Raw genomic sequence first — 16431 nt, 5'->3', positions numbered from 1 at the left:
AGCAAATTTGCTGCAATTGAGATTCAAATTACTATACTACAAACTCTACTAGACTTTGTTAAGGCCTGCATTTTGCCACTGTGGAGTGATTTATTTGTAATATTTAGGATGTTTTGTTAGCTTTCAGCCTTGAAGCTTCCTTTTTCAGCAAATTCTCAATTTTTCAGGGGCTAAGTGGTTGCCAAGCTCCAATTTTCTGCTTCCTCTTTGAGTCAATTAAGGCGGGTTTTCTTTTTTCTCCAGATACCTAGCGGTAAAGGTAAAAGGCGCAAGATCAAATCAGTCAATTTGCTGTGTTTTTGGTTTAAAGGATGGTTCTAGGAGTTGGGCATGACTGATTAGTGTGGAATTGTGGATTTCATTTTTCCAGGATGTCTACTCCCTGTTACGCAGATTATTATCAATATGCCTGTTAAGATCTCATGACCTTTTCCTACTCTGTCCTAGCCATGAAACCTTTCCTGACAATCTGTTCTTTCTTTAGTGAACCTGGAAAAATGGCTTTTGTTTAAAAAATGACCCCATGCTGATAAACTTTGTTCTCTAATATCATAGACTGTCAGAAATTTAGATGTATGAGATTGGTGAGAATGCAGCATCCAGTCCTGCCTGGTGAATCAGAGCTTTTTGGGTCACTTTAATTCAGAAAAGCAGCCTTATTTCCAGCCCAGGTGCAGAGTTTCAGATAAAGGATTTTTGGATATAACAGTTATTTCCATGTTTATCTTAACTTTAGAGTTTCTAAGGAAGTAAGTCTCTTAGTCTGTTTTCCAGCCCTGGCCCTGCTTGCACCTATTAAACAGTTCATGTTAATTTTATCTACATTTCTCCCTATCATACAAATCCTCCCTCTCTTTAGGGAAATGCCTGATAGTTCTTCAAGTGTTCAGGCTCCTCCGCTGCAGCCAATTAATACACCTAACTTGTTGTCCCTGGTGGTCTTTATCAGGTAGGCTTTATTACTCTGTAGGAGTCTATCTGTCACTTAATACTTTCTGATTTATACACTGGTTATTTAAACATATTTCTCCAATTAGACTGAAAGCAATCTCAAATGTAGCATCTACATTTGTTAATTTACTTTCAAATCATACTTAGAACAATACTTTGCATGTGGTAGTTGTTAAAATTATTTAATGAAGGGATGAACACATGACCATCAGGAAAGTGGTTTTTAAATTACAAAACTGAGGAATGATAACTAAGGATGCTATGCTATCCTATGTCACTGCAGTTGTGTCCAACTCTTTGTGACCCTATGGACTGTAGCCCACCAGGCTCCTCTGTCCTTGGGATTCTCCAGGCAAGAATACTGCAGGGGTTGCCATGCCCTCCTCCAGGGGACTTTCCTGACCCAGGGATCAAACCCATGTTTCATATGTCTCCTGCGTTTGGAGGTGGGTTCTTCACCACTAGTACCACTTGGGAAGCTCCTAAGAATAATACAGACTAAAGACACTTACTCTATTAATTTTGTTATGTTCTTATATTTAATATTGCTGTTTTTTATTAAACTTTTTCCATTTGGTGATTAATACAATATCACTGAGGCAGGTGTTTTTTGGTATTATTTTTAATATGTATTCCGGTAAAAATGTATGGCGTATAAGTTTTATTATTAGAATCTGTTAAAATTCTTTCAAAGTGATTGTTTCTGTGCTAGGTTCTAACCAACATCATAATGGCAATGTTTATATGAGAAAGAGGCTTAAAACAGGGGACTCTGGCTGGGCTTTCAAGGATGAAGAATTCATTCTTATATTCTGTTTTGCTGCTAGGTTATATCTTCAACACAAGCAGTTATTTAAGCTCTTTCAGAGTCAGGGTCATCAATCAATGGTCCATGGGCTAAATTCTGCTTGTTGTTTGTTTCTGTAAATAAATTTTACTGGAACACAGTTAGGCTCATTAATTTACATATTGTCTATGGCTGCTTCTGCAATACAATGGCAAGAGTTGCAATTATATGGCCTGCAAAGCCTGAAATATTTACTCTCTGGACCTTTACAGAACAAAACCTCTGACTTCTGCTTCAGTAGAATCAGGTATATTTCTTATCTGTAAAACTGAGATAATAATAGCAGCATTATATACATATTAGATGAAAAGAATGATTTTAAATTATAACATTTTACTTTTAAAATACAGATATATAGAAGCACACAATACAAGCACATAATATTGTTTGCTTTAATTTCTTCATTGTATTATACATTTTATTAAATTAATCAAATGAATGCAAAATTAATAAAAACTAAAGGGAACATTTCTCTATGGGAACATAGAGAAATTTATTCCCTTTCTTGAAGATATAAAGCTAACAAATCTTTTTTGTTAAAACCTGAGGCGGTGACTTTTACTGAAAACCACCTTCCCTTCTCTATACTCCTCTTCTACTTGCTGGGTTTTGTCAGTATGTTCCTTACCTGGTACCAGGAATATGCGCGGTCTGATGGGTCAATGAGAATGGTGATGATCTTGGCTTTGGGGACCAAAGAAGCCGCCCTTTTAGGAGCTTCCTCTGAGTGGAAGTAGTTGGCACTCTTCTCAAACAGAAAATCAGTGGTAACATTAGATGGGACTGGGAAGAAATCCATATACCTAGAAAGGGAATATTTCTCAAAATGAAACTCTGGTTTATACTCATATACTGGTGAGTCAAAGATGTTAAAGGTGTCCCACAAACAAAATTCATTTGTTTCCTAAAAAAAAAAAGGCTTTTTCTTTAAGCATTTGTCCCCCAAGCCTGTTAGCAAGGAAAAAACATACAGAACACTAATAGTGTATTTTCAAAATGCTTTTCTAAATACATTTTCTTTGTATTCTACTTAATATCAATAAAAAGGTATGGGAAATAACAAAAATGTAGATACAAAGGGATCAAATGGCAATAATCAACCTAACTGTATAAAATGTATCTGAAAGCAGAAATATTTTACTGCATGAGCCTCTGGAGCCAGACAAATATGAGTGCTCAACCAAAAAGAAAACTGGATCAAAACAAATAGTATGTCTAGTTCAAGGCATTTTACAGACTTAGACAAAACATTTTTACCTCATCACAAGAAAAAATAATTTCATTCCCACCAGTGTGTTGCCCTTACATTCAACTACAAAGTGTGTCAAAGGGCAGAACAGATGTGGTGTGAAAAGACTGCCTGTTTGCTTATTTTTTCACATAAAGAGCCACTTATGTTGTTTAGAATGATTCAGTTCAGTTCAGTCACTTAGTCGACTGGCCAAAGTATTGGAGTTTCAGCCTCACCATCAGTCCTTCCAAAGAACACCCAGGATTGATCTCTTTTAGAATGGACTGGTTGGATCTCCTTGCAGTCCAAGGGACTCTCAAGAGTCCTCCAGCACCACAGTTGAAAAGCATCAATTCTTCGGCACTCAGCTTTCTTCACAGTCCAACTCTCACTTCCATACATGACCACTGGAAAAACCATAGACTTGACTAGACGAACCTTTGTTGGCAAAGTAATGTCTCTGCTTTTGAATATGCTATCTAGGTTGGTCATAACTTTCCTTCCAAGGAGTAAGTGTCTTTTAATTTCATGGCTGCAATCACCATCTGCCGTGATTTTGGAGCCCCCAAATATAAAGTCTGACACTGTTTCCACTGTTTCCCCATCTATTTCCCATGAAGTGATGGGACCAGATGCCATGATCTTCGTTTTCTGAATGTTGAGTTTTAAGCCAACTTTTTCACTCTCCTCTTTCACTTTAATCAAGAAGCTTTTTAGTTCCTCTTCACTTTCTGCCATAAGGGTGGTGCAATCTGCATATCTGAGGTTATTGATATTTTTCCTGGCAATCTTGATTCCAGCTTGTGCTTCTTCCAGCCCAGCGTTTCTCATGATGTACTCTGCATAGAAGTTAAATAATCAGGGTGACAATACACAGCCTTGACGTACTCCTTTTCCTATTTGGAACCAGTCTGTTGTTCCTTGTCCAGTTCTAACTGTTGCTTCCTGACCTGCATATAGCTTTCTCAAGAGGCATGTCAGGTGGTCTGGTATTGCCATCTCTTTCAGAATTTTCCACAGTTAATTGTGATCCACACAGTCAAAGGCTTTGCCATAGTCAATAAAGCAGAAATAGATGTTTTTCTGGAACTCTCTTGCTTTTTCGATGATCCAGAGGATGTTGGCAATTTGATCTCTGGTTCCTCTGCCTTTTCTAAAGCCAGTTTGAACATCTGGAAGTTCACGGTTCACGTATTGCTGAAGCCTGGCTTGGAGAATTTTGGGCATTACTTTACTAGCATGTGAGATGAGTGCAATTGTGCGGTAGTTTGAGCATTCTTTGGCATTGCCTTTCTTTGGGATTGGAATGAAAACTGATCTTTTCCAGTCCTGTGGCCAGTGCTGAGTTTTCCAAATTTGCTGGCATATTGAGTGCAGCACTTTCACAGCATCATCTTTCAGGATTTGAAAGAGCTCAACTGGAATTCCATCACCTCCACTAGCTTTGTTCATAGTGATGCTTTCTAAGGCCCACTTGACTTCACATTCCAGGATATCTGGCTCTAGGTGAGTGATCACACCATTTTGATTATCTTGGTAGTGAAGATCTTTTCTGTATAGTTCTTCTGTGTATTCTTGCCACCTCTTCTTAATATCTTCTGCTTCTGTTAGGTCTATACCATTTCTGTCCTTTATTGAGCCCATCTTTGCAGGAAATGTTCCCTTGGTGTCTCTAATATTCTTGAAGAATAGTCTTTCCCATTCTTTTGTTTTCCTCTATTTCTTTGCATTGGTCGCTAAGGAAGGCTTTCTTATCTCTCCTCGCTATTCTTTGGAACTCTGCTTGGAACTCTGCATTCAGATGTTTATATCTCTCCTTTTCTCCTTTGTTTTTCGCTTCTTTTCTTTTCACAGCTATTTGTAAGATACTTGTTAGAATAATTACAGAAGTTTAAATAGTACATATTCCCAGATATGAAATACTATCAAATATTCTAAGGTTAGGTTCTGTATCCTTAAGTGAGGTGAGATTTGTCACCAGCAGAGTGAAAACAGGAATACCTACCTGTAGCCTGAAGCACAGAAATGTAGGATGTAATGGAATTTGTATAATGTGCCATTTGCACAAAATGTCAAATAAAAGTGAATTCAAGCATATGATGATGGGTGTTTCTGAAGCATCAAAGAACATCTTTTAAAGGCAAAGGGGCCTTTTTAGAAAGGATGTGCGAATTTAACGTTTAGGGTTTCTTACATTTTATAACAAAGGCCTCACCCTCCAGACCCGCACTGTCTCTAATTCATAAGCCACAATGATTTTGAGCTACCAAGACAAGGTAGTTCAATAATTACTGAAAAAGAGAGACATTAACATTGATGTGGTGAGTTCTTTTTGCAGTGTGTTGTTTTCTTCCATTCACACAATAAAGCTCCTAGAAGGATTCCAGTTGTTATCATATTACATAATTTGGCTGGTGCAACAAAGTGATGTCTTCAAACTCAGCGCAGCACAGAAATCATCTTATATTTTTCTGGAGATTGCTTTGTTGGTCATATGTCATGCTGGCGTTCCTTTTAGGGGTAAAGACATGTAAACATTTCTGCAAAGTTTGATCTGCTATCTGTTCTGGTATACACTGTATTAATAGAAGGTGCCAAATTTTAGGACATTTTTAAATTTAGATGCCCACACTTGTTCCGGGGGTGCTAAGGTCATGTCAAGTGTCTTAGTGGTATCTTATTTGTTCCAAGCTTGCTTATTCTGAGAAAGGATCCAAAAATCACAAAAGAAGGGCAGGAGGTACTGAATTCAGATAACTTTTAACTTCTGAAAACTACCTTCCTGGTAGTTGTCTATACCTACGGCACTTTAGGCCCTGAAATCGTCCTCAGGCAGTTCTGGATCTTGGACCTAAAATGTATTGATTTTGTCTGACTCCAGAGGCTCATGGAAAAAGCAGGGGCCAGTTCTTGTTTGCTTATGTGCCCACATTTTTCTAACATACTGACTGATACTTATGGGCACTTGAAAAGTGTTTGCTGAATACACAAGGTGGTAAAGAATTCAGCTTCATATTTCTAGGGTGGAAACAGGTCCACATTTGGAGAATATGAATTCAGGTTATTCAAAGAATTGGTGAGCAAAGTAGAGTGGTTTAATAATTTGGGGGTTAAACGTGAAATGCCTGCCTCATTTAAGCTTTGCTACTCCCATAACCATTTCTGTCTTTTATCAAGCCCATCTTTGCATGAAATGTTCCCTTGGTATCTCTAATTTTCTTGAAGAGATCTCTAGTCTTTCCCATTCTGTTGTTTTCCTCTATTTCTTTGCATTGATCGCTGAGGAAGGCTTTCTTATCTCTTCTTGCTATTCTTTGGAACTCTGCATTCAGATGCTTATATCTTTCCTTTTCTCCTTTGCTTTTCACTTCTCTTCTTTTCACAGCTATTTGTAAGGCCTCCCCAGACAGCCATTTTGCTTTCCATGGGGATGGTCTTGATCCTTGTCTTCTGTACAATGTCACGAACCTCCGTCCATAGTTCATCAGGCACTCTTATCTATCAGATCTAGTCCCTTAAATCTTATTGGGCTCCAAAATCACTGCAGATTGTGACTGCAGCCATGGAATTAAAAGACGCTTACTCCTTGGAAGGAAATTTATGACAAACCTAGATAGCATATTCAAAAGCAGAGACATTACTTTGCCAACAAAGGTCCGTCTAGTCAAGGCTATGGTTTTTCCTGTGGTCATGTATGGATGTGAGATTTGGACTGTGAAGAAAGCTGAGCACCAAAGAATTGATGCTTTTGAACTGTGGTGTTGGAGAAGACTCTTGAGAGTCCCTTGGACTGCAAGGAGATCCAACCAGTCCATTCTGAAGGAGATCAGTCCTGGGTGTTTGGAAGAATGATGCTAAAGCTGAAACTCCAGTACTTTGGCCACCTCATGTGAAGAGTTGACTCATTGGAAAAGACTCTGATGCTGGGAGGGATTGGGGGCAGGAGGAGAAGGGGAGGACAGAGGCTGAGGTGGCTGGATGGCATCACCGACTCGATGGACGTGAGTTTGAGTGAACTCCGGGAGCTGGTGATGGACAGGGAGGCCTGGCGTGCAGCAATTCATTGGGTCGCAAAGAGTCGGACTCAACTGAGCAACTGAACTGAACTGAACTGACTCCCATAACAGCTCAGCACTTTTTCTTAAAACTGAAAGATGTCAATTTTGCAACACTCCACATTTATTTGTTTCTGGGTTGACCCTGTATTTCTAAGTGATTTTACTCAGAGCCAGATTAAGATGTTTAGGGTTTCTAAATGTTAGCAGGGCTGTACGGCCCTCCATGTGCTCCTCCAACCATCCACTGCCTCCCCAAGTAATTATAAAAAATAATACCAAACTGTAGAATATAAAAGTTAACTGTATGCCTACATCAAACATTTTTCTTAGAAATTCTGATTGTAAATCTTGGCTATTTTTTATCAAAGATGGAGTTTTCTCATTTTCATTTGCCCTGCTTTGCTTGTGCCCTAAGCCTGTGTTTAGGTTGCCTGATAGGGAAGCCCTGGTTTTGCCCAGTTCTCCAGAAAGAACAGATCCATGTATCCAGGTTAATTAACTGTGCCTGGGCTAATTCTGTAAGTGACCTTGGCACGCTGAGACACACAGACTCAACCTTGTGGCTTTCTTGTCTTAAAGGGACTGCTGAGGTGCTGACACTTCAGGGAGAGGCAAGGCCAGTCTAAGGACTGAATACGTTTGCTGTCCTTGAGAGCCAAGCTCTAGTTATTGCTAATAGATTGATATTGACAGTTACTGTTGTATTAATTGCCATTTATAAATGCATAATTTGTCAATCAAAAGTGTTTACAATTGGGGTATTTTTAGCAAGTTATCATTAAAATCTTTAATTGCTCTTTCGTTTTCTACTTATTTATGCCATCTCTTTGGGGACCACTTAAGGGACTGTTCATTCCTGTTATAGTCCTATACACATTACTGTCTTAGGAACAGCTTTTTTTTTTCCTCAAAAAATGAATATTCTCACAGATATTCTTAAGTCCCAGGGAATCTAAGTATTATTGCATTCCTCTCTACTTCCAAAGCAGTTTTAAATCAAGCCCTTTAATCTTGATGTAAACAAGGACTAAATTTTTTATTCTGCTGTATACAAGCATATTTATTTGAGTCAGTGGGAACACAGCAGCTGAAGTAGTTGATGGATCCTTGACTCTCACAGCTATTATTTAATACTACAAAATTAATCAGTATCAACCAGTGTGCTGAAGAATTGGCAAGAAAATATATAATAATTAGAATATATATAAATCCTAGTAGGAGCTCAGCTTATACTCAATCCATTTCTTTAGCTTTCCATTTGGACTGCTCACAAGCAAACCTTGAGGGCATTGATACATATAAAATAGAGATCATGCAATCTGACAACAGAAGTTAATATATAAAACCTGTATGCTAAACTACACACAAAATGTTTATGTTCATGCTCTATAGTTCTTATAAGAATTTACTTTTACACCACTTTCTGCACAGAATTTGTACATTAAAGACTTGTAGATACATTTTAGGATTAACACGTTTGTTTGTAACACCTATTCCTCCTACGTTACATATTTTGTGTATAGTAGACATTTTAAGTTTTCATTTTAATTAACTCTTCTTCAGATGGCTGATATGGTTCTAATTTCAAAGGCCCAAAATTAAATTTTGTATATTGTTGATAGCTTTTTAAAGATAGCTTTCATTACTCATGACATGCATACACATGTCTAACTTTATTTATCTTTTGTACCAAAGTAAAATAGTATATTATATGTGAACTGTAGCATCACTTTGATGCAAAGTATATAAGAACAGAAAATTATGAAAGTGTTTTCTTAAGAGTAGAGAAAAATGAAATTCTTGTGTATTAGGTATTTCTCTTTTTATTTGTAATTACCATCAAAGATAATTAATGCAAGTTAAAATTACACATGAGTCTCTTGAGGTCCCTTCATAAACTGAGAAAAGTTTGTTATGAATAGTTTCTGTGCTCCTTCATGTTATTTAATCAAGGCACAGAGATAACTACTGTTTGGGGCTAACAGACTTAAATGTTGATTATAAGCACTAATTTAATACTGTGCACAGTACATATACTTTTAGATTTATACTAATAACCCATCTTACCAATCAATCCCCCTGTGGTAGTTATTTCTATTAAAGAACTGTACCTCCTCAAAGGTTTTTGGGCTGGGGGAGTTACTAAGGATGGAAGGATGCATAACCAGGAACAAATACAAAGCAGTGGTTCCTGAAAAGACAACAGAGGTTCAGAGATTAATTGAATGAAAACAGTTTCCCACTATTAGCATTTGAGTTGTTAATAAACTGTATTACAATGATCCAAACAGATACATATAAGTAATTCTTGAATTAAAGTGAATAGATAACCAGCATCTTAAGAAATGAATTCTAAAAAATGAGGACAGTGTTATGTGAGAAAAGGCCTGTTGTAAGAACTGCAGGAACAGGCTTTTGACCTCAGTTCAGTCATTGACTTTGGCTTTTTGCTTTCTCTTGACTTATTAGTGGACAATCGCCTGCCTTAATCATTTGTTAGGCCTTCTCTGAGGACAAAAAGACATATTGTGCCTGAAGATATTTTGATATTAATAAAGTACCATGTAAATGAAAGACATCATAATTTAGCATACGATATTATATTATTAATACTTGAGTTCCCGTATAAAGTTCCTCCCAAGGCCTATGAAAGCTTATTAATTTGAGACAGAATGTAAACTTTTAACCAGTTTGTTTAAGTTTGAATGTACTTACACACCTATACAAAGTAGTGTCAAAATTGTTTAAATTGCTAAATTTGGGGAAAAAAAATTGGTGCCTTTTCTTGGTGACATAACACAATTTGCATTTTTGGAAAGAGGGTGGCATATCATAAGTACCCATATAGATTTGTTAAAATAACTCTTGTCAACAGCAATATTGTATAAAACAACGAGTTGGAAGAGGCAGTGTTCCTAGATTTTATCTGAACCAAACAATGAACATTTTATCTACAATCATAGATATCTATAGGAAATGAAACACAGTAATCTATGCCATACAAGGTAAAAATGATCTTCACAAACTCGACTTAAAACAGTGGTTCTCAAACTTCAGCATGCATCAGGTTCACTTGAAGTGAAAGTCAAGTCACTCAGTCGTGTCCGCCTCTGCGACCTGGAAATCTCCAGACCAGAATACTGGAGTGGGAAGCCTTTCCCTTCTCCAGGGGATCTTCCCAATCCAGGGATCAAACCCAGATCTCCTGCATTGCAGGCGGATTCTTTACCAGCTGAGCCACAAGGGAAGCCAAAGAATATTCTTAACCAACTGAGCTATTAGGGAAGCCCCAGGTTCACCTAGAGGGCTATTAAAACAGAGCTGGGCCTGATCCCAGAGTTTTTGATTCAGCACACTTCAAGAATCTCTGACTAACAAGAAATATGGGACAAAATCAAAAACTTGTTGGGGAAAAAAAAATGTTCCATTACTTGAAAGCCATAGTAAAGCTTTCTAGAGCATACTTCAGAGTCCGATAACTTCTAGGATCAAGAGTTTTATTTCTAGCACTTACCAGCTGTTTGAACTTAAACAAAAAATATATGACCTGAGTCAGTGTTCTTATCCGTGTAGTGGGGGAGAAAATACTTAGCTATCATGGCTTTATGAGGGTCAAGTGAGGTAATCTATTTAAAAATAGTTAAAAAGCTCGATATCTGAATATTGTAAGGTATTTTTAAAAAATAACATTTTTTGAGCTAAAATTCAGTAATGCATTTTAAAAAATTGAACAGAATATAGTGTTTGTAAAGACAAAAAGAATATCTATTACAATATGAAAGAAGAAAACAGGGTAATCCTTTCTGAGATCAACTGATAAAATTCTTTTCTGAATTTTGTTTTTAAGAATTGTATTATATCATATTACTTGCTTTTAATAGCATGATAAGCATTAATAAGACAAGCAAAAAAAAATGAATACAACCTAATTATCTGCCTAGTCAGTAAAGGCACACTGTAATTTATCAGTGGTCAAAAAATTAAGTTATGGTTTCTGAATTCTATCTTTACCTACTCATATTCTTGGGTCTGAATAAACTGTCGTGTGTGTGTGTGTATTTCAACAATATAATCATAGACACAAAACCAGGAATTCAAAAATTTAAAAAACTTCAAGTTTTCTGTTTTTAGTTTCAACACTAAAAATATTTGAATATCCAGATGACTATACCTTTATGCAAAATTATTCAGAAAAATACTTTTGGCAAAACTAAAGATTAAAAATAAAGCTAAATAATTTTTGTGAAATTGATACAAGAAGCTATGTCTGTCTACTTAAAAAATAACCTCAAAAAATATCAATAGATACAAAAGCAATATGCTAAGTGAAAGAAGTCCAACACAAAAGATACTTTATATTTCCATTTATGTGAAATCCTAGAAAAGCCAAAACTACAGTGCCAGAAGGTGGTTTTCTGTGACTAAGGATTGGGGAAGGAAAACTGACTAGAAAAAAGATGCGGAGAAACTTTTCAGGGAAACAGTAGTGTTCTAAATCTTAAATGTTGTAGTGGTTACACCACTGTGTACAATTTCTAAGATTTACAAAACTATGCATTTAAAGTTGGTGAATTTTATTGTATGTAAATTATCTCTCTATAAAACTGAGAAAATTTCAATTTCTATAAAAAGGATTTAAAAATTCCCTTCCAAAGGTAAATGTCATATACAGATTGTAACATAAACATTTGGAAACCCAATTGAGCTGAAGATGACAAGTAATGATTCTGCCATGTAACCATGACATTAAAATGTCTGCATATCTAGCGCAACACAAGAGGAAGTATATCCTGCAGGGCTTTCTGAGGCAAACTTGATCTGCCAAGCTTCTGAGAGAAGATGCGACCGTTAATGACAAAGCTATGGGATGACAGTGGGAGTTCACTAAAGAAACTTTAGTGTGAATGTCTTTCTAGTTGCTTCTTGACTGTAAATAAGGACAAGTGAGATAAATAAGGATAAGAGAAGTACGTGCCATATTTATTATTGTTTTCAGATTGATATTTGTAAATGGGACTAAGAGAAAATGAATAGCTTAACTTGACTGTGTATATTACATAGAATTCTCCCAAGTTATTTCCAGAGAAATAAGGAAAGGAAATGTATTCCCCTTAGAAGGGATATGAAATGGCTGCTCTCTGTGAAGCTAGAAACGAAGAGCCCCAAATAATTTATCATGCAGGATACAGCTTGAATGTCTGGCATTTTTAAAGCTTCCACTGGGCTTCATTTTAATACTGTTTCTTACAGAAACAAGAAGTTTATGGGAAAAATTGCACACCAACTTAAAAAAAGGTGCCAGAGATTTCTTCTGGGTATGAATAAATATCTTTCTTAACACAAAGTAACACAAAGTTTTGTTTATGCTTGGGAATTCTGCTTGTCAAACATCCTTTATAAACTTTTGGAAAATAGTCATTTCTGCAAGAAATAGTTTAGAAATAAACTGTATAAGGAAGATGTCAGGAAAAGGATAAATTTCTGGAAGATTTATAGGTACTTATATGTGTCCATCTTGAAATTTGATGAAATCTTGTAAGTCACTCTTCAAACACAGGATTAGTTTTGATTTTAGAAATGTTAATAACAGCAATTTTCAATTAGGATCTTTGGGAAAAAATAACATTCGCCACCAAATTGACTGCTGGGTATTCCAACTATGTAATATCTATTTTCATCCTTTTTACTTAAAAAAAATTCAGCTCAACAAAGAGAATAAAATGTTATTCATTCATCAATATTTATAGGGAGTTGAGAAGTCATTGTGGCAAGAATTCACTGTCTAGTCATCAGGATTTTTATACATGTTGATTATAACATAAAAAGTTCTCACCAGTTTTCTGGGGTCCTATTACCAAGAATTTTGGTAAGCGATCACAGGTTTTTTCTTTAGACCAAATGTCTCTGTGGCGTTTGTCATCACAAGGATTCTAAACAGGAGAAAATAATAGAGTTGTATATTTTTTGTGGCTGCCCATTGTGTGCTAGAGTTTTTCAGCTTCTGTCATTGAAAAGACACCCCCAGAAACAAGGTTATGGTGGCTCCCTCTTTTAAACGAAAGTTGTAAAGTGGCATCCATGGAGGATTTCAAATAAGTCCTTTTCCATCCTGAAGGTGAGTGTTGACTGAGGAGGTGAGGGAGGGGAGACATTTCCATTATGGGTAAACAGCTTCATAGCACTGAGGGTTTAATTATTTTTTTCTGCTATTGGCGGTTCTATGTCTTGATTGTGTGTGTGTGGTTTAAGTTTTAAAATAGTGAGCATGTTGGGCAGAGGCTGTGCTTGCTTGCCCTGCTAACCTAGAAGAGGATACACTCTCAGCACTGAAATATATAAGGTGTCAGATTTTTATTCTAAGTAACTTCGAGCTTTCCTGCTGTGCTTCAAAAGGAGATGGATCTGGTCATAATAATACTGTTTAAAGAGACAGCAGATTCCTCTCAGCTGCTGTATGTCTAAAACTATAACTTTACAAACTATGATGCTAAAAAGCACTAAATTTCTGCAAAAGGGTAAAATGAGGGTGAATTACTACCTTAGGGAATCTGCTTTTGGACAATAGTACTTAAACTAAACTCACTGTGCAAACTGCATCTAGAATATCCTTAATTTTAACCGCTAGCTGCATATTACCTAAACAATTACAGCCCTTTTAATACTTTTCAGGAATAGGCAAATGGGACAGCACTCTATTTCTATTCAATTAATACTACATGTGTAGTTAAACACACCTGCTTATTTAGCATAAACAACAGATTTTAAGACTAAGGTGAGGGTTTTTTTTTTTTTGGCTCTTGTTCTAGGAAAAAAGTGGTTTCAACTGAAATAATAATGATTTCCATTTTAAAATAAGGTGTTCAATTAGCAGGAAAGTTTCATATCTTTCCAGTGGCTGACACTTGGTGATGTTCTGTAGTGGTTAAGATAAAAAGGCGGATGTTTTAAAAATCTTAACTGCCAAATAGTATGCAGTGATATTTCTACAACCACCGACTTTAACCTACTAAAATATGTAGTTATGTTTCTTCTTGGGGTTATCTGTTTTTGCCTATGAGGCAATTAGCTCAAGTTCACAGATAAATGAATATAAGTGCAGAGCTTGCTGCAACTTCAATCTGTGGAATTTACTGAGTTCTACTTCTAAACAACAACTTCTGAAGATTGTTATTATTATACCATCAGCTCTGTCAGTAATTCTCACTTAGAACAGTGATTCAGGGTGCAGTGTCTGGAGCCATGTGGCCCAGAATTCATTTCCATTCTGTCACACAATAGCTGTATGCCTCTGCTTAGGTGTCTCAGCCTCTCTGTGTTGCCCCAGTTTCTTTATCTGTAAAATGGGGGGTAGGAACTATACCTCATAGGGTAGCTGTGAAGACTGAATGGATGAGCATATGTAAAGAACTCGGTCAGACAGATGACAGGCACTATGCAGCTACTTGCTAAGATTATTACTTTCCCTGGGTCGTGCAGTGGGCAATTCAAGCTCAAAGTGTGTTTCTGTAATTCTAGGACATGTAGAGTGTAAGCTTGGAAATCTGGGTTATGCCTGGAACCATTTGAATATGCCTTATTTACGAGACATTTTCTCTCAAGAAGCTCAGTGATTTTGCTTCTAAACATTTTCCCCACATCCAAAGTAATACCTGACTAATGCTTTTGCCTATATTATGCAGCTGTCGTGACCCTGTGGTTCAGAGGCAGATAGCAGTGAACTCTCCTCACCTGCCCCTTTAATGTTGTTTAGTCACGAGAGGTATACGGATGTGTTCAAGGCTGACTCCCTGCCTAACACATGCCTAAAACCATCTTCTGTTGTGTCAACCTACTGCAATCTGCAAATTGATCCCTCACTCCTGATTGAAAATATGACATCCACTGACCCTCTCACTGAGCTTTCAGCATTCATAGTTTCTAAAGGGCCTGGGAACAGAGAAGCTGGCCCACTATGAAGTTTCTCAAATCTACTAACATTTCCAAAATGTACATTATTTCCTCCCCACCTCTACCCGATGCCTTCACTTTTCAGATTTGTATTAACTCATAGATCATATGTTTGTGGGATTAATTAATTATACCAATTATTGACCCAATCTTACCTGCCAGAGAGGGTCTTTTTGATCAGGAAAGAGCTCAAAATACTTGTGAGCCAGCTGCACTGGAGGCAGAGTCTGAAGTCTCAAGTTGGTCCAGCTCTGCACGAAGTTGGCCAGGTTGACAAATGTGTATAATCCCAGCCGGTCATTCCCGTAGTTAGACAAATGGGTCATGAAAATGCTGATCTGAAAAAGGCAAATGAACTTCAGCATAAACACAGGTTATTTTCACCCTAGGGGGCAGTGCAACCATAGCAATGCTAGTTTTTCTAAAGAACTCTTTGCATAGGGTTTCAGTTCATGAAATGCTTTGGAATTTTGGACATATCTCAGATATTCTCACTGTATTAATGCACTACGGAGGATGTGTTATTAGTAAGACTTGGTGAGCATTTTTTCTGAGGTTTTAATGTATTTCATAACAAAAAATGAGTCCAGCTGCCATAGCCCCTGTTAGTACAACTAGACCAATGCTGAATAACATGTCCTATATGTTCACACATAATGGCTTTCTGATATGTGAACTATTCATAATTTGAGGTAGTAGGAGGGTGGGATTTTGTAATATCAGTCAACTTAATTTGGTTTGTAACATAGTACATAAAATTAATGGACATAAATAATCAATGAGTTGTCATTATTAGCATTAGCTGAAAATCCTCTGGTATGTATTTATCAGAGGCCATAATGACAAAAGACCAGCAACTGAAGTTTTACTAAGATAACTATCAACTATTTTCCATCCATAATACTCTGAAAGTCTTTTCCATATTTATTGAGTCTACTATTTCCAGTATCAAATACCCCGAAGAAAAGTTTTCAATGCTTCAATAGATAAAATAAATTTTTCCTATGCAAGCAGGTGTCCTAGATCAAATCCATAAATTGAAAAAAATATTATAGCAAACATGGGGAACTTTTTATAATGAAATAAATTTGAATTCTGTAGGTTTAATTAGATTGGTAAGGAATATAGAAAGGGCATTTTTATAGCTGTTACTTTAAGAGAATGCAAGTAGTTTTTTTTGGTTAGTGTTGACAAATGGAAATAATTCTGCATGAGATTTTCAATGGCAGTGAAAACCACTGTGACATTTATGCTGCTATAAAAAGATCATAAAAATAATTCATGTGATAATAGTATGCTCCTAAAATTTATAATGTCATATGAATGAATAGTAATAATAGTTATTTTAATCATCATAATAATGAACATAATGGCTTCATTCATTAAGAGACAGAAAT

The 16431-nt window shown here is 36.5% G+C and overlaps 1 protein-coding gene and 1 long non-coding RNA gene across 2 annotated transcripts in view; one reads left to right on the top strand and one right to left on the bottom strand.

The window, feature by feature from the left end:
* The window catches only part of LOC147371202 (bifunctional heparan sulfate N-deacetylase/N-sulfotransferase 3), a 176133-nt gene that overhangs the window by 26391 nt on the left and 133311 nt on the right, over positions 1–16431 (bottom strand). The window contains exons 6-9 of the mRNA XM_086407268.1: positions 15190–15372; positions 12921–13017; positions 9155–9278; positions 2427–2601 (exon numbers count right to left, since the gene is read on the bottom strand). Coding sequence (XP_086263394.1) covers positions 2427–2601; positions 9155–9278; positions 12921–13017; positions 15190–15372 — 579 coding nt within the window. The remainder of the gene's footprint in view (positions 1–2426; positions 2602–9154; positions 9279–12920; positions 13018–15189; positions 15373–16431) is intronic.
* LOC147371203 (uncharacterized) overlaps positions 1–16431 on the top strand; it is a 116884-nt gene that overhangs the window by 55953 nt on the left and 44500 nt on the right. The gene's annotated exons all lie outside the window — the stretch shown is intronic.

The sequence above is a fragment of the Bos grunniens genome, chromosome 6 (assembly GCF_055505025.1).
Source record: "Bos grunniens cultivar Pamir isolate PY7600 chromosome 6, Bosgru_T2T1.0, whole genome shotgun sequence".
NCBI lineage: Eukaryota > Metazoa > Chordata > Mammalia > Artiodactyla > Bovidae > Bos > Bos grunniens.
Note: the sequence above shows the minus strand (reverse complement) of the source record. Positions and strands in the feature narration are given on the sequence as shown.